This window comes from Protobothrops mucrosquamatus, unplaced genomic scaffold (genome assembly GCF_001527695.2).
Source record: "Protobothrops mucrosquamatus isolate PMUCROS unplaced genomic scaffold, P.Mucros_1.0 scaffold77, whole genome shotgun sequence".
Taxonomy (NCBI): Eukaryota; Metazoa; Chordata; class Lepidosauria; order Squamata; family Viperidae; genus Protobothrops; species Protobothrops mucrosquamatus.
The window spans coordinates 1,396,403-1,421,673 of record NW_015386454.1 but is presented as its reverse complement, the minus strand read 5'-3'; the positions used below and the strand labels follow the sequence as shown (position 1 = coordinate 1,421,673).

The 25,271-nt window shown below is 38.5% G+C and overlaps 1 protein-coding gene across 1 annotated transcript in view; it reads right to left on the bottom strand.

Moving 5' to 3' along the window:
- Positions 1-25,271, bottom strand: part of OCA2 (OCA2 melanosomal transmembrane protein) — a gene marked incomplete at its 3' end in the record, with an annotated part of 172,849 nt that overhangs the window by 42,235 nt on the left and 105,343 nt on the right. Inside the window, exons 14-17 of the mRNA XM_029283403.1 lie at positions 24,701-24,833; positions 7,694-7,841; positions 4,716-4,773; positions 232-340 (exon numbers count right to left, since the gene is read on the bottom strand). Coding sequence (XP_029139236.1) covers positions 232-340; positions 4,716-4,773; positions 7,694-7,841; positions 24,701-24,833 — 448 coding nt within the window. The remainder of the gene's footprint in view (positions 1-231; positions 341-4,715; positions 4,774-7,693; positions 7,842-24,700; positions 24,834-25,271) is intronic.

The window sequence follows — 25,271 nt, the reverse complement described above, 5'->3', positions numbered from 1 at the left end:
TGTACTCTATTTTAACTTCATTTTAGACTGTATTTTACTCCAATTTCATCTTAAGTCATATATTATTCTAGTTCCATTTTAAACTGTATTTTATCAAATTTTATTTTAAATCGCTTTTATTAGACTTTGGTAATGATTTGTTATTGGAACTTTGCACTTTGATATGGCTCAAGGGCTAATCAATAAAGATTATTATTATAAATACCAATAAATAATCCAAATGGAGCTTACCAAGATCTAAATGAATTCCTGGAACGAACGAATTGAGAAAGTACATGAGAATAACAATTCCTAAAACCATCAGGCATTTGATGAGAAGCAACTTGTCTGTTATTCTGTGCTGTTCAAAAGATAAAATATATGAATCAAGTGGAAATAGACTTCAAATATCCAGTTTCATACTAGCATCTTTCCCAAGTCAGAACCAAATATGATTATAATGTAGACATGTTTTCATTAAAATGGCAGAGGAAACACCTAAAATGTGAAAACAATATTTTAAACTTAGAATGAAACACATTTGGATTTTACAAATTTGTATTATATTTCCAGTAAAACCCTGTTGACAATCTTGGAAACTGGCAACAAGTCTTTCATCTCAATTGAAAAAGTTTTCATTTTCATTATACATATAAAATCAGATCTCATGCTTTTTTAATAGTAGTAGTAGTAGTAGTAGTAGTAGTAGTAGTAGTAGTAGTAGTAGTAGTAGTAATGATAATGATAATGATAATGATAATGATAATGATAATGATAATGATAATGATAATGATAATGATAATGATAATAATAATAAAGTTGGAGGTCATCGAGTCCAACCCCCTGCTCAGGCAGGAAACCCTACACCATTTCAGACAAATGGCTGTCCAGTCTCTTCTTAAAAACTTCCAGTGTTGGAGCATTCACCACTTCTGGAGGCAGGCTGTTGCACTGGTTAATTGTTCTAGCTGTCAGGAAGTTTATCCTTAGTTCTAGGTTGCTTCTCTCCTTGATTAGTTTCCATCCGTTGCTTCTTGTCCTGCTTTCAGGCGCTTTGGAGAATATTATTATAGCAGAAACAGAAAGACCGGAATGAAAGTCCCTTAGTAATTTAATGTTTAACTACCAGGATTCACACATTCCAGGACTAAACAGCCTCTCAAGAGTTATTGTGTCAAGTTATTGACAAATGGCGTTAATTATGGTTCAGGTAGAACACTGTATTTTTCTTCTACTTTTACTGATTTATTATTATATATAGTATTTACTGTGATTTCCCCCCATGTACAAACATACATTAGAAACAAATGAAATAAAGAATTTGACATAGACCTCCACTTTAGGAAACTATCTGTATTCAAGATCCATAAACTCTCCTCTGGGTAACTTAAGAATGAGAGAAAAAGAAATTTGCAGTGGAGTCTTTATCCCTAACCTTCCATTGCAGGGAAGATCTGCAAGGAATTGATAACAGCATTACACTAAAATGTACAGTTAGGAATGCTGTCCATCAAATCCCAGATTAGAAAGAGGGTTTACCACATTTCTATATCCAATCTCTATATCCAATCTCTAGGCATTTTTTCCAGAAACTCTGAAGACGCTACCGTGTTCTCAGTATACAAAACTAATGCATAAAGCAGTTTTGATGACTTCTTCTTTAATTCACAAGATTGGATTCTCTCTTTATTTACATAATCAGATCAGATGTTATTAAAAACATTTTCAAATAAATACTAGCTAATGGATATATAAAATGGCTCACAGACTAGGATGAATTAAATAATGTTTTAGCATCCTGCAGTGTCTTAGAGGCAGTTCAGAAGTAGTGCTTCAGAACACGTGGATGGATTTTTGTACAGATAAGCAATTCTGGAAATAGATGCAGCTGCTCTAATGAGTCATAACCATGCAGCAAGCAGAGTTCCCATTTGAATTACAGTATATATTGCACAAGAAATTGGCATCAGTCATTAAATCTCATCACTAACTATATTATTTTATCTCTACAAACTACAATACAATATTCATAACTGTTAGGAAGAATCACAAATTGTTGCTACCAACCAAAGCGTGACAATTCAAGCATTGCTCATCTAACTACAGTAGGTTGGCAATTCTACATCACCAGAATTGGTACAAATTTTCTCAAGAAAATTTTTCAAATGACCTAATGTGGACTCAATGTAGCTCTACAAAAAGCTGCTAGTGTTACCAAAGTGGATCTGCAGACATGGATCTTTGATTATTGGTTAAGTATATCCTTTTTCTTTTTAGGACTATCCACAATGACATCACCTAATAATTTCTTCACAAGATAGAAAAGATCTATATAGCAGAAAATATAGCAGTATTATAGTATATTTCAGGAAAATGTTTTAGCATTACATTTTCATCCATCTAACTTGGCAGGAAGGCAATACATTATATCCATGGACAAACCTTCTAAGAGATGTATTTTTAGAAGGCCAATCAGCTACTTATTATCATGCCAGCCAGATATTTAGATCAACTAAAGTATCAAAAGTTAGAAAAACCTTCGTACTAACATATTTCAAAGTACTGAAATTCTAAATGAGCAATTTTAAGGAAAGCTTAAGGGAATGTCATATGTGGCCCAGCTTTGTCCATGTAAAGTGAGGGTCACTTTCTTTTAATTGTGCTTTTTATAAAGGTATTTATGCTTGATTTTCAAATTGTTTTTTAATCAAATTCCCAAGAAACTCAATTTTCTCACTAGGTATTGTCTGCTGAAAAGTTTTAATGTTTCTTATCATTATTATATTGTGTTTTTATATTGTTGTTAGCCACCCAGAGTTGCTTGACAGTGAGAAATGGTACAGGGTTTCCTGCCTGAGCAGGGAGTTGGTCTAGATGACCTTCAAGGTCCCTTCCAATTTTATTGTTGTTGTTGTTGTTATAAGATGGGCAGCATATAAATATAATAAAAAATAGAATCATCCCGAGGCAGATAGCTTTGCAGAGAGAAGGGTGGCGAGCTGACTAGCAAATAACAGAAAGCAAATACTGCATACTCCAAAGATCTAAAGAACTTGCTGAAGTTTATTCCCCTCAGTTCCTTGAGCGTTCAAGGACAATGGTTGAAAATATAAACAGACACTTTGGAGCAGTGGTTCTCAACCTTTTTAATGCCGTGACCCCAACCGGTCGTAAGTTGAGGACTAAACCGGTCATAAGTCGAGGACTAAACCGGTCGTAAGTTGAGGACTAAACCAGTCATAAGTCGAGGACTACCAAACCAGTCATAAGTCGAGGACTTTCCCTGCCCGGGAGTGCCGCACATGCGTGGTTCCGCCCCCTGCGCCGGCCGAGGCGTAGCTGGCAAGCGGCAGAGACGGAGCAGGCCGACCACCAGCTGGCCCAGCCCAAGGGAGGTAAGGCACCCGCCGGAAAAGAGGAAAAAAATGGTGGACAAAAAAAATGGCGGACAGCCTTGCTTGGCGACCCCCGTGAAATGGTTGATCGACCCCAAATGGGGTCCCGACCCACAGGTTGAGAACCACTGCTTTGGAGCCTCAGCAGTCCAAACCTAGAACTCGAAGTAATGTTCAATATCAAATGTCTAATCAAGGTGGTAAACAGTTTGAGGCTTGTTCTCCTGTCTAAGTAAGACTTCCAGTCTCAGCTGTCAGCATATAAGCAACTTCTTAGTGTGTAATTTTCGACCTCTTCCTTCCCTCTGGAGAAGGCTTTCTAGAAGGGAGGAACCAGCTCTCTTTGCCTGGGCAATGAGCTGAGTTTCAGCCAGGCAGCATGAAAGGGGTGGAGTGTTTGGTTAAGCAGATCTGATAAGTGGTTTCTATTCATTGTCCTCTGGCACCTGCTGTCTCTCTCAACATTTTTCTCCAAACCCCCGCATCTGTTCCTATTAGGAACAAAAGACCAGATCCACATGTGAGGGTCCGATTAAACTGATTTATTGCTACGTATGTGTATGTACAGGAATATTCTGAACTAATGGTTATAGCACCTGCTTGGAATCAGATACCAGTCAATAGAATTCAAGGAAGGTTGGACTTAGTTTGCTTATAGCTATGTAGGGATTCTAGACTAATCCCTCTTTTAACTCTGGCCCTGGGTTCTGCCAGTCCTTCTCCTACAGTTGCTTCATCAGAATAGCATTTATACTCAACAGGCACTATGTCCACAGATGTTCTTCTGCTGTGGTTTAGTTAAATGGAAAGTGGTATTTTTCCTCCACTACACACTTCATCCCTTAAATATTACTCAATTTTTGTTTTATTACTTGTATTCTCAGAAGTGGATTTCTGCAACATATTGCAGAATTGTTTTATTGTAGTCTGTTTTGTTCCTTATATCCATCTTACCAGCTTTTGCTTTTACTATTTTACTATTTTAGTTTTATTTTATTCTTTATTGAGATTTTACTGAGATTGGGCATAATAAATAATTGTGTTACAATTGCATAATGGTACTGGTTCTTCTGAAATGCAAAGCAACAGACCACTTTCTATTTCAGACAAAGATAGTCTTGTGAAGTAAAACAAAGTGTTCTAAAATACCTTTAGTTATTTATATATGACCTAAGGGAGAGTACCCACATGACAGTTCAGCCTCAAAATAATTTTTCCCCAATTATTTTTTGAATCCTCGGCAGATTTCAAAACAGAAGATTTTGTGCATTGGCATTGTTCTCAATATTAAGAAAAGTAAAACATTATAAATGTAGGTGAACATTTTTCAGAATTGTTTACCTTTTTTTGGAGCTCTTGGATATTTGTTTCCCAGTTTTTATCTTTTTGTGAGATTTGTCTGAAATAAAATATATAGAAAACCATACAGATAAAAAAAGAACTTAGATTATTATTTGTTACTGGTAATTATACAGTACTTAACATTTATGTTCCATATCCACTTACCATTAAATGACACAACACATATCTATCTTAAACAATACATGGTACTATTATACTGAATTTCTCCACATTTCCAAAGAATTTTAAATACAAATGCTAGGTGTGATGAACAGTGCCTATGAATTACAAAAAGATCCATCAAAAGCTTAGAAGAATTTGTGGCATGCCCCATGAAAGTTTGGATCAGTATTTTCAAATATAACACATCTGTGGCATCTTCATACAATACCTCAAGAAATTGACATTATCACACTATTGTTTGTAAGTTTACTCCCCTAGTCTAATGCCAGCATGCTTCAAAAAATCTGGAATTTGTGAATACTTTTTGCTCCAGTGCTTTCTCCTTTCTCTTTAAAAACAAGAGAAGGAATGCATAGAGAGTATAACTTACATAATTCATTAAACCATTTTTAGTCGTCACCGATATCTTTCGTAGACCCAAAAAAAGAGGTAAGTTACATTACACAACGTAAAGACACACATAAAGAAGAGAGGGGAGAATAAGTCAGACCCATACAAACACACAATGACTCTTTATTTCCTTTCAAACGTTTATAAAACGTGACCCAGTCTACTAGAGTTCCCTTCTATTTTCCGGGATCTTATCTCGGGTTGCAATTGCCTATTCTCTAGGGATGGACCAGGAAAAAAAATGGAATCTTTAGGCTCATTTTTACTGAATCTTTTTTTTTGCCAGCTCCTCTGACTATACCAAGTGTGGCCTGTTCTTTTTAAGTTTCAAAAAATGATCTCGCTGATGGATAGACCCAAAGAGATTCACCCCTTCACATAATTTCTTTTCAACAATCCATGAATTTAAAAAGAATGATATTTTATTAACAGTGAATATCAATAGAATTCCTTGAGCTATTTAATGGTATTGCTCTTTTTAATATTTGTAGTTGGTGTAACAAAATTAAAAGATTCAAGGATGCAATTCTGAGCAATTGCTTCATTAGAATGGCCCTAGACCACGGGTGTCAAACTCGGAACATCATGTGATGTGTCGCGACGTATCGTGACTTTTTTTCCATTGCCAGCAATGGGGTGGGCGTGGTTTCAACATGACGCATCCGGCCCGTGGGCCGGCAGTTTGACACCCCTGTCCTAGACTATCACATAATAGAAAACTCAGATTTCCCATTAAATTTACACTCTATACAGTAGCAGCTACAGGATTCATATTGAGGTATATAATATAGATATGTTTTCAGATATTTTTTCTCATTTAGAATCAGAATCAGAATAACAGAGTTGGAAGGGACCTTGTAGGTCATCTAGTCCAAACCCTCACCCAAGCAGGAGACCCTACACCATTTCTGACAGATAGCAGTCAAGTCTCTTCTTGAAAGCTTAGTAAGACCACACCTAGACTATTGCAACCAATTTTGGTCTCCACACTATAAAAAAGATGCTGAGACTCTAGAAAAAGTGCAGAGAAGAGCAACAAAGATGATTAGGGAATTGGAGGCTAAAACATATGAAGAAACTCCCACAACATCTGAAAGCAAACTGTTCCACTAGTTGATTGTTCTCACTATCAGAAAATTTCTCCTTATTTCTAGGTTGAATCTCTCCTTCATCAGTTTCCATCCATTATTCCTTGTCTGGCCTTCAGGTGCTTTGGAAAATAGGTTAACCCCCCTCCTCTCTGTGATAGCCCCTCAAATATTGGAACACTGCTATCATGTCTCCCCTGGTCCTTCTCTGCACCAGACTAGCCATGGCCAGTTCCTGTGGCCGTTCTTCATATGTTTTAGCCTCCAATTCCCTAATCATCTTTGTTGCTCTTCTCTGCACTTTTTCTAGAGTCTCAACATCTTTTTTATAGTGTGGAGACCAAAATTGGTTGCAATAGTCTAGGTGTGGTCTTACTAAGGCTTTATAGAGAGATATTAGTACCTCCCATGATCTTGATTGAATCCCTCTGTTAATGCAATTTAGAATTACATTGGCTTTTTTGGCTGCCGCCGCACACTGTTGGCTCATATTGAATTGATTGTCCACTAAGACTCCAAGATCCCTCTCACAGTTGCTGCTATTAAGCCTGGTTTCACCCAATCTTTATGTGTACCTTTGGTTTTTCTTGCCTAAGTGTAAGACTTTACATTTCTCTACATTTACATTTGATATGTTTAATTTAAAAAATACTTTTGAGTTTATTTTTTGTTATTATTGCTTTTTTATCACGTTAAGTCCCTATCAAACCAGATTTCATCCTGCACCTTGACTTCTGTTTCTCAATCCACTTTACAAAATAGCTAAATATTCTCAGATCAATGTCCTCTTTCTCTAGATCTGATTTGGAGGAATACATAGCTTGGCACATAGCATTTATGCATCACTTCCATGCATATGAAGACAATTACCCTGAAAATCTGCTGAAGGTCATTTGTGAAGAGTTACTTACTGTACCTATGATAGCCTATTAACAGCCTGGTCAGGATTGGAAAACAGTGGAAAAACATCCAAATACATCTGCATATTTCTTAGTTTTTCAGGAAATGGGCACGCAACCCATTGTTTTACAAGAGACACATTTGAAAGAAAATACAGAATATTACCCTAAAAATGAGAGCTAAATGGGGCTCTAAAATAAAGGTACTCTAGGTATTGAGATTTCCATAACTTTATCCAGTATTTCTCAAGCTCAGCAAGATGTGTCAATTTCAACCCCCTGGCAGGAGAATTCTGGGAAATGAAGTCCACATATCTTAAAGTTGCTGTGCCTGGAAACCCTGAGTCCTAACACTTTCCTTTGTGATAAAGCTAAAGAAGATTCAGTGTAGGTCTTGCTTTCAAGAGCCTGACATTACCTTTGGAAAGTTTTGAGCTTTTTCCTTAGCAAGAACTCTAGAGTTCTAACTTTTTGCATTAAGAGGCACTTCACAGCTGTTTCTTCTCTGCTTGCAGGGTTAATCCTTTGGGCTGTCAGTTTCCAAACATGGATTTCATGTTTCAGTTCTAAGAAGAAATAAAATTATTTAGCTGAGAGCGACAATATGGCACATTTCAATTTTCCTAGTCACAACGTAGAGATATATGATGTCTCTGGCCAAAAATTTGCAATGCTACAACCAAGTCAGGCACTGTCATTCTTGGATTTATACAAAAAAACAAAAAAAACTAATTTTCTTTCTCACTTTAAATGCCTGAGAGGTAGGGGGCATTGATGCAAAGTCTTTGTACCATCTTGTTATGTCATAGTTTTTTGTTTAGTGTGAATTCACCCTAAATCAGAAATTGGTCAAGGAATTGTAAAAAAAGGAGCTCTAGTTGATATAATCCTGCATCTCCAAGTGGCATTGAATAATAACTGCTAAGAAATGGATGCAAAGTAACTTAAGATAATATTTTATAGATGCTAAATATTATTAGATCCAGGAAGTAATCATGTGGTCTGGAGATCTCTATTGACCCAATATTATTGTGTTTCTTTTCTAGAAATCCATTAGGGGAAAAAACAATAGTGAATTAAATGATAAAAATGGAACTTGGTTCCAAAACAATCATCAGTCATTTTATGTATTCATTAGAAAGTTTACTTTACAAATATTAAAGTTTACTGCAAAAATTACAAATGCAGTCATTAAAGTGAACCATTCTAAATATGTTTGAAACTGAAAGAGATTTGGTGTAGATAAAATTGCACAACAGATTAGAGTGTTTTTAGTATTTACTGTATGTACTATGATTGGCTTTTTGTTCATTTATATACTTAAATCTTATTCTTAGATATGCTAAATATTCATAAAATGTTATTCATAGCTATGCCAATTTATGCAGAGAGTATTGAGAATGTGAAATCTTATTCAACATTTAAATCATTTTCTTTCTCTGGCACCAGATCTTTTTGATATATAAAAGATTAATGTACAGTTAAGTTGAATCTTGAACTGTTTTGGCTAAGCATTAAATATAATATACGGTCAATATAACATGTTGGTGTTTAAGCTTTTGATTTGAACCATGAGTTCTTTTTAAGAAATTACTTGTACTACACCATTTTGAACCTTTAAACTTATCTAACATATAAATGATCATTTCTATTTTTTGAAATTGAGTTTTTCAATCAGAAGCTAAGCTAGAATATAGCTTATCATGAATTGTTGTGATGGACTATGGCACTATAGGACTTTAAAAGATCCGGGGCAGAATACCTTGCCACTTTTTCCTACCAGTCATTTCAGATCATACAAAATGCATTCTGCTTTTCAGAAATCTAAGATGGGGATAATCACATGAAAAAAAAGCTGAACAGCTGCTGCTATTAGAAAAGCCACTGCCTGAACAGGATCAGCATGTGTTATCAGTTCAGCAAATGGTCCACATTGATTAAATAAATGCAACAGTAATTGGATCGTAGTAATGGTGGTGACAGTGAGATCATGGTTTGTTACTTTTCATCTTGCCTTGTCTCATTTCAGTTTCATTTCAGTTTTTGTAAACACAAAGCCCAGAATTTAAAAAATGACTGAATTATTCCCTTATTGAATTTCCATGGTTGTACTAAGCAAGGGAGATGTCTCTCATGGCCTAAATGGCCCTTTCCAACTCTATCATTCTAGTCATTTATAATATGAAGATTTAAGCCTTTTGAAAATCGTGGCTTAGAATGCAATGGTTCAAAATTGTACATTAGTTTTTTTTTATCATAGTAATTATTATGGGCATAATTTCTATATTTTTGCAATATATAAAATACTTTTTACTTTTGCAATTTCACAACAACCCTAGAAGATGGTTAGGATGAGAGACAGTGACTCAGTGAAAATTATCTAGTGAAGCCTCATTAGTTGACTGAAGATCTGAACCTGGATTTCTACAGCTACAATTAGCATTACGCAACTGTACTTTCAGTTAACACAAATATTCAATCAAAGAAAAGACATTTTGACAAAGAATTATAATTCAGCTGCCAGCTTTTTCACGCAATCTGCCATCTAAGTGTAGGCAATGCATCAAAGTCTTACACTTCACTATTCTTCAATTTATAAAAATGTCCAAAATGGAAACAGAAATACAATGTTCTTTTACTACTGAGATTTGCAGGACTGTCTTCCCATCATCCATCTGACCCTTATAGCTACTGAATTTTGACCTGAGTGGGTCATATGCCATAAGATATATTTTTCATCACCTGTTTACTTATTTATCTGCACAATACCAATTTTAGGTAATTTTCATCTGCAGTAGATCAAATGCAAAGTCACAAATTACTGCTCTTCACTAAACTAAAAATCTTGACAATGTAATTTGTTGCCAAGAAGATTGCATTCAGTCTTGAAAATGATCAAAACAATTGCCATTTATTCTGTATAAGGACACTGCCTCTCAAAGTGTTAGGTTTCTAGATTACATCATTTCCAAAATCATGATAACATTTTTCAAAAGGTTACTTTTTGGCAACTATCTGGAGAAAAAAGTCTTTCTGCAATTCATTCTATTGTTTTCAGACAAGGATTGTACCTTTCAGTCAGTGCATCTATATGCTGTGGTATATTGTATATTTCTTCACAATTAAACAACTGCTGTGGTCAAGAAGAAATCGATTGTTACAATCATCCTCTAAGTCTGATATACTCACTATCTATTAACTGGTATGGGGATAGTTTGAAAATGAATCATTAGGGTCTATGTGTGTATATGTATATGTGTGTGTGTGTGTATGTATATGTGTGTGTGTATATATAGATTAAATTACATCTTGGGAGACACGAGGAAGAGCCATAGCCAGGAGAATGGTTGGATAAGAGACAGCTATCACCAATAGCCAAGAAAACAAACAATGGAACATAAAGAAATTAATCCAGAGTTACTGTGATCAGACTCAAATTATCAATCTTCAAGCCATGTAAATTGCTTCACATATCCCCATCAATCTATCCCTAAATCAAGCAGAGTATTTCAATTCTCAGAAAATAAATAAATTATGTATGGAGAGTGTAATGTACTGAGCTTAAACTTGTGGAACAGGTGCAGGGAGCTGCACTGGGACCGTTAGCAGACTATAGCCAGACTTGCTGGCTACAAGGCTGATTAGTGTGCATTTGAGTGGGAGAATACGGTGCATTCATTGGCTGACACCGCCCCAAGCTGAATGTATAAATAGGGGTGGAACCATCTTTGTTCAAGTTCTGTTTTGTCTTCAATAAAGAAGTACCTGTTTAATACTCCTGCCTCTTCAATGCTGAACCCAGCAGAAAACAGAACAGAGAGGTAATCATATCAAATTTGTTTTGAAGGAATGGTGTGATCATAGCCTAAATACACCTCTATCAATCTTTACAATCATTCAATAATATTCTATATTAGATATGTCTTTTTAGGAAAACACAAACATTTAAATTATTATTCATCTGATAGCAAACTAGAGCAAAAGTAATTGTTTCGCATTTAACAATGGAAAGATCTGCTCACACAAATGGCTTGGAACAATTCTGTAATTGTTTTAGCTTTCCAGAATTTGGGATGAGATCTTGGAGAAGAAGCCTTAAAAGAAAAAAAACTCATGGGAATTACAGTATGTTCCCTGAACTTTACATTACTGATTTGAGAAGATTATCTCCAGGACCAGTTATACACTGGTTACAGTAACATCAGCACTGGTTATTTATTATTTATATTTCATATTTCTAAACCACCCATCTCACTCAAAGAGGAACTGTGGGTGGTTCTGTTTATTCAGAGAAACTTATTTCATCTGGCAGAACCTCTCCAAAATGGTTCCAAGAAGAAAGAAAAATCTAAATTCTTTTTAGCAGAGCCTTCCCAAACTGGGTAACATGTCAATGGTAACTGCTAGAATTACCAGCTGGTTTAGTTAAAAGAAAATTGCTTTAATTTTTTTATTATTATTTATTAAATATATTGACTGCCCACCTTACCACAGGATAACTTTGAGCAGCCAATAAATTTAATCTCTGGTCCAGAATTACTATGGGCCTTCAGAAATAGCAGTTTGTTATACCATATCTTTTTTATTTATAGTTTATTTTACTTGTAATAAAATAAAATCTCCAAATAATCTAAAAGAGTGATTTTCAAGAACTGACAACTTTAAAATATTTAAATTATAACTCCGCAAAATCCTGAAATTCCAGAAATTCTGAGAGTTGAATTCCACACATCTTAAAGTTGCCACATTTGAAAAACACTGCTCTAAAAACAATTAGACCAGAGTTTTAATACCAATTTAAAACACATGAAACTTCCTAGTTTATATAAACATAGGAAAATTGAACAAAATTATTATTTTGGTGACAGGGATAAAATGTTTAAAAAGAAAAAATAAATGTTATAGACCTATCAAAAAAGATACTTTAATATTTTCCTAAAGACCAAAGTGGGTGGTGGTCCTAATCAATGTACTGGGAAATGAATTCCAGAGATGAAGGAAGCTCAAGCCTAAGTAATAATCAGAAAGATCCTGTGCCTGGGGTGAACCTCCCCAGATTTTCTTAGTTAGAAATAAAATCTTGCAAGAAAAGGTGCTTGCCCTAGTGTTACAGACAGATGCCTTTCAAAACATCAAGTTATTTTATTTTATTTATTTATATCCCTTTTTATGATTTTTACAAAAAACACACGGCAGCGGGTTTGTCAAAAACAGATCATGCCAGACAAACCTTATTGCATTCTTTGACCAAGTGACAAAATTAGTGGATCAGAGGAATGCTGTGGATATAATTTACTTGGACTTCAGTAAGGCATTTGATAAAGTAGATCACAACCTACTACTCGATAAGATAGAAAAAAGTGGGTTAGACAGCATCACCATCAGATGGATTCGTAGCTGGCTGACCGGCCGTACTCAGCGTGTGGTCCTCAATGTAACTGCATCTACATGGAGGGAAGTGTGTAATGGGGTGCCCCAGGGCTCTGTTCTAGGCCCAGTGCTCTTCAACATCTTCATCAACGATTTGGATGAGGGGATAGATGGGGAACTCATCAAATTTGCGGATGACACCAAGCTGGCACAAATAGCCAACACTCCAGAAGACAGGCTTAGGATACAGGAGGACCTGGACAGACTTGAACACTGGGCGTTATCTAACAAAATGAAATTCAATGGTGAAAAAGTAAGGTTCTACATTTAGGCAAGAAAAACCAAATGTACAGGTATAGTATAGGGGGTACCTTGCTCAATAGTAGTAACTGTGAGAGGGATCTCGGAGTCCTAGTGGACAATCACTTAAATATGAGCCAGCAGTGTGCTGCAGCTGCCAAAAAAGCCAACTCAGTGCTGGGCTGCATTAACAGAAGGATAGAATCAAGATCACGTGAAGTATTAATACCACTTTACAATGCCTTGGTAAGGCCACACTTGGAATACTGCATCCAGGTTTGGTCACCACTATGTAAAAAAGATGCTGAGACTCTAGAAAGAGTACAGAGAAGAGCAACAAAGATGATTAGGGGACTGGAGGCTAAAACATATGAGGAACGGTTGCTGGAATTGGGTATGTCTAGTTTAACGAAGAGAAGGACGAGGGGGGACATGATAGCAGTGTTCCAATATCTCAGGGNAAGTTTTTAAGAAGAGACTGGACAGCCATTTGTCTGAAATGGTGTAGGGTTTCCTGCCTGAGCAGGGGGTTGGACTCGATGACCTCCAAGGTCCCTTCCAAGTTTATTATTATTATTATATCCAACAAATCTCCCTTCTCCTATTTTTCCTACAACAACTACTCTGTGAGGTGGATTTGGCTGAGAGAGTGTGACTAGCCCATCGTGTCCTGTTTTTTTAACCTGGTGCCTTAACTGTTGTGTCCTGAGCCTGCAAGAGCTGAAAGCAGGCTCAGAATGTTGCAAATGGTCCCAGGCAATCCAAAAGCTGCCCGGGACCAGACAGAGTGGCGCCAGCCTTGTGCGCATGCGCAAGGTGCAAAAATAGGTCAATTCCTATTGGTTCATGCTGTCCGGGTTTCAGGCACTATAAAAGGCCTGCGTGCCTTTTGCTGCTTGCTTGGTTGTAGGAGTGAGTAATAAAGAGCTTGTTGTTTTCACCATGCGTCTTCGTCAATTGCTAGCGAACCGAAAACACAACACTGGCGACGAAGGTGAGATCCCTGCAAGCAAGAAAAAGAATTAGGACTCACCAAGGAAGTCCTGGTAATCGGGAAGACGGCGTTCTATATTCGCGACTCAGCCTGCCAGTACAGCATCGCTGGAGGTGAGCTCGGCAAAAGGACCCTTTCCCAAACATCAGCTTGCAGGGAGGCAATTAGTGAAGGTCGTAAAGTTTACGATGTTGAAGATCGGCCGCTTGACTGATTTTGATGTCTCCCACCCAGAGAGATGGAATTCCTACGTAGCACGGGTGGAGAATTACTTTAGAGTAAATCAGATAAAAGAGGACCGCCTGAAGGCAGCAACTCTTCTGTGTGCCTGTGGACAGGAAGCTTTTGACATCGCGGAAAATCTGGTGGCACCTGCACTTCTGGAGTCAGTAACATACGCTGACTTGAAGAAGATGTTGAAGGAACACTTCCAGCCGAAGTTATCTGTCATCGCTTGGAGGCACGCGTTCGAGCAGAGAGACCAGAGGCCGGGTGAATCTGCTGCAGACTTTATTGCTGCCTTAAGACAAGTGGCCAGGCCTTGTGAGTTCAAGGATCTGGAAGAAAGGCTGCACGATCGCTTCATGTGTGGCTTAAGAAGCAGAGACCTCCAACAAAAGATCTTTGCAAAAGAAGAGGTCTCGTTCCAAGACGCGTTATGAGAGGTGGCAGCTGAAGAAGCAGCAGGCGGTGCTGTGAAGGCTTTGCGGATCGCCAGGGACTCTTCAGCAACCACTACCGTCCATCAAAAGGATGCTCAAGAAGAATCAGAAGCGGATCCTGAAGAGGAGGTGGACAGACTTCACCAGCCAGCTGAGAGGAGGCTGAAGGGGCATCCGGACAAGGCCCCAGCATCTCTTCAGTGCTTCGGGTGCGGAGGACGCCACAAGCAAGCTGACTGCAGGTTTCGCTCCGCCATTTGCCGGGCATGTGGCAGGCAAGGCCACATTGCCGCCATCTGTTTGGGTCGCCAGAAGGTCCAACCTCGGGAAGAATTGCTTCAGAAAGGTACCAGGGTCCCCAGCCAACACAGGGTGGGTTTCTGTGCATCACGTAGGAGTATTCTGAGGACAGGGACACACAAGCCCCTTAAGAAAAAACTTCGCATTGACGTGAAGTTGCAAGGGGTTCCCTTATTGATGGAGCTGGACACAGGGTCTGCTCTATCAATCATTTCACTTGACACCTTCAAAAGGATTTGCAGCAGTAGTGGCCTTCGAGTTAAACTCAGGCCATTGAACTTAATACTCACTGATTTTCAGAATTCTAAAGTCAGTGTAAAGGGAGAGGCCACACTCAAGGTACAGCGAAAGGATTTTGAGGGGTTCCTGGATGTGGTGGTAGTTGGGGGTGAACGTACGAGTCTTATTGGACTTGATTGGTTCGAGGCTCTGGGAATCCAAGTAACTGGGCTGCACAACTTGCAAACGTTGGGCCTTGCAGAGGTTTGCAAGGAGTTTGCTGATATGTTTATTTCAGAGCTAGGATCCTACAAGGGGCCTCCCATTGCACTACGGTTAGACCCAACTATCACGCCCATCAGTGTCAAGCCTAGAAGGGTGCCTTTTGCCCTCAAAAGTAAGATAGATGCTGAGCTGCACAAATTGCTCCAGCAGGGCATTTTAGAACCTGTGGATTCTAGTCCATGGAAACCCCCATAGTAACACCTCTAAAGGCTAATGGGGAAATCCATATATGTGCAGACTATAAGTGCACACTGAATAAAGCGTTGCAACAGCACACTTATCCAGTGCCTGTTGTAAGTCACATTCTGGCCTCCCTCAAAGGGGGGTGCATTTTTGCAAAACTTGACCTGGCACAGGCCTATCAACAGCTACCTGTTGATGAGGCATCTGCAGAGGCCCAGACGATAGTAACACACAGGGGGGCCTTCAAGGTCAAAAACTGCAGTTTGGGGTAAATGTAGCCCCTGGCATATTCCAAAGTGTCATGGAGCACACACTTCGTGGCATTCCTGGGGTCTGTCCCTACTTTGATGACGTCCTCATTGCTGGGGAGTCATCTCTAAACTTAGCTGAAAGATTAAGGGCTGTCTTGCTTTGTTTTCGCCAAGCAGGCCTAAAACTGAAGCCAGATAAATGCAAAATTGGAGTCACTTCCACTGAATTCTTGGGTTTCAGAATTGATGCTCAAGGCATCCATTCTGCTGAATCTAAGCTCCAAGCTATTCAGCAGGCCCCAAGTCCCAAGTCCAAAAGCGAGCTGCAAGCTTTCTTGGGACTCTTAAATTTTTATCATGCCTTCCTTCCCCACAAGGCTGCAGTGACTGAGCCGTTACACCGGCTCTTAGACAAGCAGGCTCAATGGCAGTGGACTAAAGTCCATGAAAGAAGTTTCAATGAGGTTAAGGCCTTGCTCTCTTCAAATGCTGTGTTAGCGCATTTCAATGAGCAATTGCCTGTATGCATCGCATGCGATGCATCTCCTTATGGGGTGGGAGCAGTACTTACCCATTTGAAGGCTGATGGGATACAAGTCCCTGTGGCCTACTACTCAAGGACTCTGTCATCTGCAGAGCGGAAATAAGTTCAGATTGACAGAGAAGCCTTGGCCATAGTGGCTGGCATAAAGAAATTCCATGATTTCTTATATGGCTGCCACTTCACGGTCTACACAGACCATAAGCCTCTGCTGGGTTTGTTTACCACTAACTTGTCTGTGGTGTATAATAAAGGGGTGCATACGACTCTACCAGGTAAAAGGACAGTCGTATACTGATGTGAGATTAAGTATTTGGACCTTTTCTTTACCCGGTACGACTACCGGAGTCATCTGATGGAGAATTTGTCTATCTCCGTCTAGGGCGAGGACGGTAATTATAAGAAAGGTAAGTCCTCAACGGACTTAGAGGCCTAAATGCTAGGGACGTGGCTGCAGAAACTGCGACTGATCACATGCTTACACGCGTGCTGACCGGGTGTTGTCAGGATTGCCTGACACATGCCCAAATATTGAGTTCCAAAGCTTCTGGCACAAGAAGCATGAACTTTCCACATTCAAGGGGTGCCTGTTATGGGGTAGCAGGGTAGTAATCCTAGCCTCATTGAGGTCTAGAATATTGCTCTCTCTGCATGAGGGACATCCTAGTATAGTAAGGATGAAGGCGCTTGTGCGCAGCCATCTTTGATGGCCTGGGCTCGATAAAGCCATCGAGGCTCAGGTGCACGGGTGCCAACAGTCATGGCCTGAAATGCCTCAGGCCCCAGTACATAGGTGGGAGGAAACTCAAACCCCATGGTCACTTGTGCATATACTGTAGATTATGCTGGGCCATTTCAGGGGCAATTCTTCCTTCTCATCATTGACAGCCATTCCAAGTGGCTAGAGGTTGTTCCTGTTTCCTCCACTACTACTGCCAGGACCATCTAGGTGTTGAGAGGAATTTTTGCCTCTCACGGGCTTCCAGATGTCCTGGTTTCTGATAATGGCCCTCAATTTACTTCTTTTGAGTTCCAGGCTTTTCTTCAGGCCAACTTGATCTGGCATGCGACTTCTGCTCCCTTCCACCCATCCTCCAACGGACAGGCAGAGAGAATGCACTACCAAAGATGCTCTCAAGAAACTGACTCACGGTAACTGGCATCACAGGTTAGCAGATTTCCTTCTTGCACACCGCACCACACCTTGCTCAGCCACAGGGAAGAGCCCTGCAGAACTCTGCTGGGGTTGCCACCTCATCACCAAACTGGACAGGTTGCACCCAGACTGGGTGGCTTCGCAGGTGTCACAACCACGGGCACCTAGGAGACTTCAGGTGGGCGATCCAGTTTGGGCAAGGAACTATGGGCCTGGACATCCCTGGGTCGCAGCAGTGGTCTGCAAGGTCTTGGGGCCGCTGTCATACGAAGCTGCCTTGGACGATGGCTGCGTTCTTCGCAGACACATAGACCAACTGCGTTGGAGGCTGGGCAGCCACGTTTCCGCTCCTGGCTCTGCTCTGGGGGGGGGGAGGACCATAATATGGGTTCTGGGTCACAGGTCCCTAGGCCTAACAGGGCCTCACAAGCTAATGAGGTTGGTTGGGGGTCATCCCAAGCTTCTGCAAGTGCTCCAAACAGGAATTCCCAGGATGGGTCATCCCGCACATCCGTTATTGCTCCAGACAGGGAGTCACACCGGGGGTATCCACATTATTCAAACATGTCAGATAGTGCTCCAGACAGGGAGACAGACCAGGGGTATCCACATAAATCAAACACAGCCATAGAAAGGGAATTCCATCAGGGGCACTCTCATAATTCAGCTATTGCTCCGAAAAGGAAGTCAATAGAAAGGGGGTTTGCCATGGAGGCGGCTCCTGACTCTGGCACTTCTGCCACTCAGGCCTCTCCAACTGCTGGCCTTGGGCTCGAGGGACAGTGTTCCCAAGAGGAGTCCATTGTGGACTCGGGGACTTCCACCCCTCCAAGTTACACTGGCTTGGACTCAGAGGGTCCAGCCAGTCAGCAGCTGGGTGGGGCATCTGGGTATTTGGGGCATCAAAGTCCTGGCCTGCCTAGCCTGGTAGGTGAGCAGGTAGGCAGGCACCCTCACCAGGGTCACCTGGGTATTTAGGGCATCAAAGCCCTGGCCTGCCTATCCTGCTGGTGAGCAGGTTGGCCAGGCAACCTCACCGGCCCTTAGAAGGTCGCAGCGGGCCAAGTGCCCACCTAAACATCTAGGAGATTATGTGAGGTTGCTGTCAACACATGAGGAACCTTGCTATGAGGTCCCTGAATGAGGGGATTAACACTTAGTAAGAGTATCATATATTATTATGATTTTGGATACATTTATTCCAATTAATAATTATTTTGAAAGGTGTTTGCCTGCGTGCAGACTGAGCATTTCCACCCTCCTTGCATTTGAATGCATCTGTGTTCCGTGCATCTGTGTTCCACTCTCCCTGCATTGCACAACGCACCTGTACGTAAACTAGGTGTGTTTCATCTAGGGGGGAGGGGTATTGTGTCCTGAGCTTGCAAGAGCTGAAAGCAGGCTCAGAATGTTGCAAATGGTCCTGGGCAATCCAAAAGCTGCCCGGGACCAGACAGAGTGGCGCCAGCCTTGGGCGCATGCACAAGGCGCGAAAATAGGTCAATTCCTATTGGTTCACGCTGTCCAGGTTTCAGGCACTATAAAAGGCCTGTGTGCCTTTTGCTGTTTGCCTGGTTGTAGGAGTGAGTAATAAAGAGCTTGTTGTTTTCACCATGCGTCTTCGTCAATTGTTAGCGAAACGAAAACACAACATTAACCACTATGATAAATTCAACCACTGGCTCTGTGTAAGAGTCCAAAATGAATTAACCCAACAATCTAATCTCCATCCCCTCTATAGTAATTCATTTTACTGTCTCATATTCAATTGTCACCTGTTGTGCTATAATGTGATGCATTATTCCATGTGCTGCATTCTGGAATGAGAATCTTAACCTTCATCTACATGACACCTTTAGAGGTATTTGAAGAGTACTATCATTTCCCACCTCTTAGTTTTTTCAGGACTAAACATACTCAGATATTTCAATATCTTTTCTTAGAGCTTAGTTTGTAGCTCCCCAATTATCTCGGTTACTCCTTCAAAAGTGTGACATCCATAATTGGACACAGTATTTGATGTGGGAGCAGAATACAGTGAAAACATCACATCTGTGATTTGAAAATTTTACTTCTGTTGATACAGCCTAAAATGCATTTGTCTTCATTGTAACCAAATCATCCTTCTGTATGTTTTATTCAATTTGCAATAAGCTACTATTCTAAGATCTCTTTTGCATTTTGAATTTTATTTCTGTCTTCTATAATATTAGCTATCCCAGCCAATTCTATATCATCAGCAAATTTGATAACCACGTCACCCAAACCAAATGTTGAAGAATAAACAAACCAAGACTTATCTTTCTGAAATCCTAATTTTATTTGTCTCAAAGTCAATGAAAGATCATTGATCAGAACTTTGAGTCTAATTTTACAGATAGCAGCATATCCCCTTAATTGTCAGCCAATCCACACTTAACAAGCTTGCTAATCAGCATCCTTTGGGTGTGTTGTTGAATGCTTCTGTTCATGACAAGATATATTATGTCTACTACATTTCAATAATCTATTAAGGGAGTTATTCAATCAACAAAATGAGATAAAACTAGTCAGGCAAGATTGTTCTTAACTTCATGATGGCTTTTGATAATTACTGCATTGTTTTCCAGATGTTGTGAGATCAAACTCTTAATGATGCATCATATAATCTTCCCATATAACAAACTAATCTGCATCTAATATCTCTTTCTCCCCTCTCTCCGTCTCTCCCTCCCCTTTTTTTTTAAAGATAGGTCAACATTTCTCAGATATAACATATAAGGATTCAGCCAAATCTTCAGCACAGTAGCATGCATTTCTTCTGGCATTGGGCAGTTAAATTTGCTTAAAAGGAAAAAGGTGTGACCATGTTTGACCATGTTTCAGTGTCTTTTTTGTTTTTGTTTTTTTATTTTGTTTAGTTTTTGAAAAGGCCTTTGTTTAGGTTTTTTGTTTGTTTTGTTTTTTGTTTAGTTTTTGAAAAAACAAGAAAAAAGTCAAGGAAAGAGAGAAGATGACAAGGAAATAACAAGCAGTAGAGAGAAAGCAGAGTTGCTTAACTCATTCTTTGTATCAGTATTCATGCAAAAAGAAACTGTATCCCAACTACCAAAAACATAACTGTAAAAGATGAACTAAAATAAAAATTAAAATAAGCAAGAAAATAGTAAGAGAACATCTGTCTGACCTTGATGAACATAAATCACCAGGACCTGATGGATTACATCCCAGAGTTCTGAAGGAGCTGGCAGATGTCATCTCACAATCATTGTACCATATCTTTAAAAAATCCTGGAGCACCGGGAAACTACCAGAGGATTGGAAAAGAGCTGATAGGTTCCCATCTTCAAAAAAGGAGGGAAAAAACAGATCCAGGAAACTACAGAATAATCAGCCTAACATCAATATCAGGGAAGATACTGGAAAAAATAATCAAAAAACAGATCTGCAAATATCTAGAAAGAAATAAAGTTAGAACTAAAAGCCATCACAGATATGTTAAAAACAGATCATGCCAAATCAATTTTATTTCATTCTTTGACAAAGTGACTAAATTAATAGACTGGCAAAACACTGTGGACATAGTATACTTAGATTTCAGCAATGCAATCGACAAAGTAGACCACAACCTACTTCTTCATAAACTAGAAAAATGTGGGATAGACAGCATCACCACCAGATGGATTTATAACCAACTGACAAACCATTCTCAATGAGTAGTTCTTAATGGTACTATGTCTAGATGTAGAAAAATAAGCAGTGGGGTACCACAAGGTTCCCAGTAATCTTCAATATCTTCATAAATGGATTTGGAATACTGATTATTGGATTTTAATACCAGAATTGTCTACAACTATCTAGATATATTCACACTCTGTTAGAATGAGAAGATAGATAGTTCTCTTACTTTTTATGGAGTTTAAAATCAGAAACACTTTTATTGATGTGCCAGCTTCATCAGAGACTGTGATTTTCACTGTAACTACAGAATGCCAGTTAATATAAAAATATTAAGGACACAGGAAGACAAAATGACAAAAAGGAGGGGAGAAGCTTGTTTTTTGTCTTTCCCTTTTTGAGACATTTTCACTTTTGGATAATAGTATCATAATGTTAACCAGGAGAAAAGTGGCAATAATAATAATAGGGGGAGGAAAGAGCAGCCTAAAACAACCTAAGAGAGAGGAATTATACCAGATTTTCTTCAGAAAATGTTTGAGCAACTGTCCGGTAAGTTAGCTAAATCGCTTAATAATAAATTGACAGCTTTTGAAAAAATGAATGAAAGACTTGTAAAAATGAAAGAGAGGGTGAAAGAAGAAATTAAGATGATGGCAGGTTCTATAACACAAGTGTCTGCAGATGTAAAATAAATTAATGAAATAAAATTTTGAAGAGTAAAACAAGTTATAGAGAGTTGGAAAGAAAACTAGATAATATAGTTAATTTTTTTGTTCAGCAATGCATATATAGTCATCAGATCTAATCTGTCATTCTGAAGATCTCTGATAGCTTTAAGATGGTTAAATAAGCAATTTCCAAAAGTGATTAGAAAATGATGTTAGCAAACTTAGTGTCCTTTAAATGGTTCCACTGCAGTTGTGAGCTTGATGACCAATCCCTTTGTCTCTGGATGCTTAAATCTATGGAAGACTGTTGTTCTGAGGTCTCCCCACGAGGATCAGCCATGGGGAGACCTCATGTGGATGATCTTTTATCTTCTTGTCTGCAGAGGTTCTGAAGAACTGGTTCCTTGGTCTTTGAATCCTGTTACTATTCATGTCCTTTTCTTGACAACAATATGAAAATAGTTACCATTTCTTCCAGATANGAGAGATCTTCTTCCAATCTAGCCTGTTGTCAGCCCAGTAAGGTAGGACAATGCAAGGGTTACAGGTTGCTACATTATTGTTATAGGGTATAATAACAGAATCATGAAAGCCTACTATATTTTTCCTTCAGTCCCCTTCTATCAAATAGAATCAAAGTAGCATTATTTTGAGTTTTGTGGAGTCTTTGGTGCTGTCTAAGCTTGGCTATTTGCTTGCAGATGTTTCATTACCAAGCTAGGTAACATCATCAGTGCTATCTTGAATTTCTTTTTTATACCTTCTGCTTAAGATTCACCTGTGTCTTATCTTACTTTCAGTGTTCCTACTTAACCTTCTTGAAGGTTATCTCCATCTTGGAATTGTCTAGTGATTCCCAACCAGATACAAACCAGGTCCAACCCTCCTTAGTTTTCAAGTCTTAGAAATGGTCAACCTTGTGAGGCTATCTGCTGATATAGATCTAGATCTGGAAATTGAGTTAACTGACATCAAATAAATCAATAAATAAAGCAAATTATAAAAAGTAAAAATAATGATAGATTTGGACAGAAGAAATATGGCATGGTGAAGATACAACCTATGTGCTAGAAAATTAGGAAAATAATGGAGGATTAATATTTTAAGCCTTTTCAAAAGGCAACATTTTTAAGTCTCTAAATTTTAAAATATCATTTCAAAGTGCAATCTTGTGAATTCCTTGCTCATCCTAACTAACTGAATAGCATCTGAACACCCTCATAAAGGATATGGAAACCAAGGAAATCTAAGCAATGGAGAACAGTCAATGAGGTTTTTTTTTATAAACATTCAGTACTTGTTTGATTGGTAATCAGGGGGCAACTTTGTAGACACTACATTGATTGAAACAGCTGTTTCAAACAATTCTGTTGAACCTTGTCACAAAACTACAGCAATTAAAGATTGGAAAGTCCAATTAAGACATCTTGCACTCATTCTGTTACTTCTCTGAAACCAAATTGCTTCAGATCTATTTTAATGAAATGTACTTTGATCAACTCTCTCATCTCATTTCCCAGAAATCATTAATAGAACTAGTGCTTTAGTATTTGCTTTTACTAAGCTAGTACTGATTAGTTTCATCATGATGTAACTACTGCTGATTGTAGGAGGAGAAACATTTACTAATTATGAGAGCTGCTGAATCTGAAGATAGTAATGAGAGAGTAACACAGATGACATCTAATTTGAGTTTGAATATGCTTCTTTATGGAATATATATAACCAATTTGGTTAGGAAAATGCAAGAATGTTGTAGATAATTATGCTCTTTTAAATAACAAAGCATAGGATAATACCAATTTCTTTAAAGACTTCAAGACATCTTAGCTAGTAGTTTTCAGATTACCATTTAAGATTTCAGAGTAATTGCTATTAATTGACAACTGCTCCTAAAAATGCATTTTATGCCTGCTAGGGATAACTTAAAAGAAAAAAGCACCTCTATAAAGGAACCACTGCCTACTAATTTAAAATATTAAACAAAAAAGTGGAATCAAGACTGAAGTTGTAGACTCAGCCATCCATCCTTCCAAAGTCAGAAAAATGAGGACCCAGATTGTTGGGGGCAATATGCTGATTCTATAAACCACTTAGAGAGGGCTGTGAAGCACTGTGAAGTGGTATGTAAGTCTAAGTGCTGTTGCTATTGTAAAGAATAAAGCTGGGGAATGAGGAACCATATTAATTCGCACACTAGACAGTAGGAAGAACCATTATGTCAATAGCTGAATGAAGGCTATCAAAAGATCAGCCAAGTATCTGTTGATTCTGGAAGAGGAAAACACCTAGAATTTAAACTTGGAGCATAAAATATATAAGGACTTTGATTTGTTTATACTACAATAGACAATTCTATGTGTATAGAGCGTCTTTTCTGTATGCAGTAAAGAGATTAATATCATTCTAGTCATGTCCATTAGCCTTCTGTCACATAAGCCAATTCCTTCATAAGCAATTAAGGGTCTGAGCAGCTGAATTTAAACCATAGCTTTGTAATGCCTGACATCAACATTTGGCACATGCCAGCCCAAATGACTTTACATCTGATTCCCAGCAAATTTTCTTTCAAATCAAATCAAATGTTACCTGTGTAACATACATTATATCTGATACTCTTAAAATGCTTAACATGCAGTCCATAACATGCTTTCTCTAGCAAACTTAATAAGCATTGAATAAACAGATAAAATAATTCTGGAATGAATATAACAAATTCTCAGTATTGAAGCTCACTATAAATTCAATCCATATTCAAAACAATACACCGTTCTTAGTGTTTCATTTTATCAAGTAAATCAGATCTATATCTACATTGTTTCAAATTTCCACTCACCAACAATCTCACTTGGCTCTTTGTTATAGAGTTTCTTGTTCCAATAAAGTAGCCGTAAAAAAGGAAAGGAAACCAGAAGTACAAGACAAATTCCAATAAACATGTGCCCCGTAAATCCAGCAAAGTCCAGACCCTAGAAAAAAATACAATTGAAATACAGTTACAATGGTTCTCAGTTAAAAAGGGAAATCAAAAATGGCATGCTGTTTTATGTGATCAGACTATCTTTTTTAATAGCACAAGGTATGTCTCTGTTAGAAGAAGTGCATCTTAAGGTGAACACTCAAATTTCACTTACAGTATGTCTTTCCCCACCTAGCTTTCCATAGCAGGAAATGTGCCCACCATTTCCAATAAAAAGGAAATGGTGGGCACTACCAAGTGAAAGAAATTAATTAATTAATTCAATCAATCACTATGCACTATATTTTTTTTAATCAAGTACACCAAGAAAGATTTATTCTAAATACAAGTACAGGTAGTCCTTGCTTATCAACTGCCTCATTTAATGACTGTTCAAAATAACAACTATTTGGGAAAAAACAGTTTTGCAACCAATCCTCACATTTAT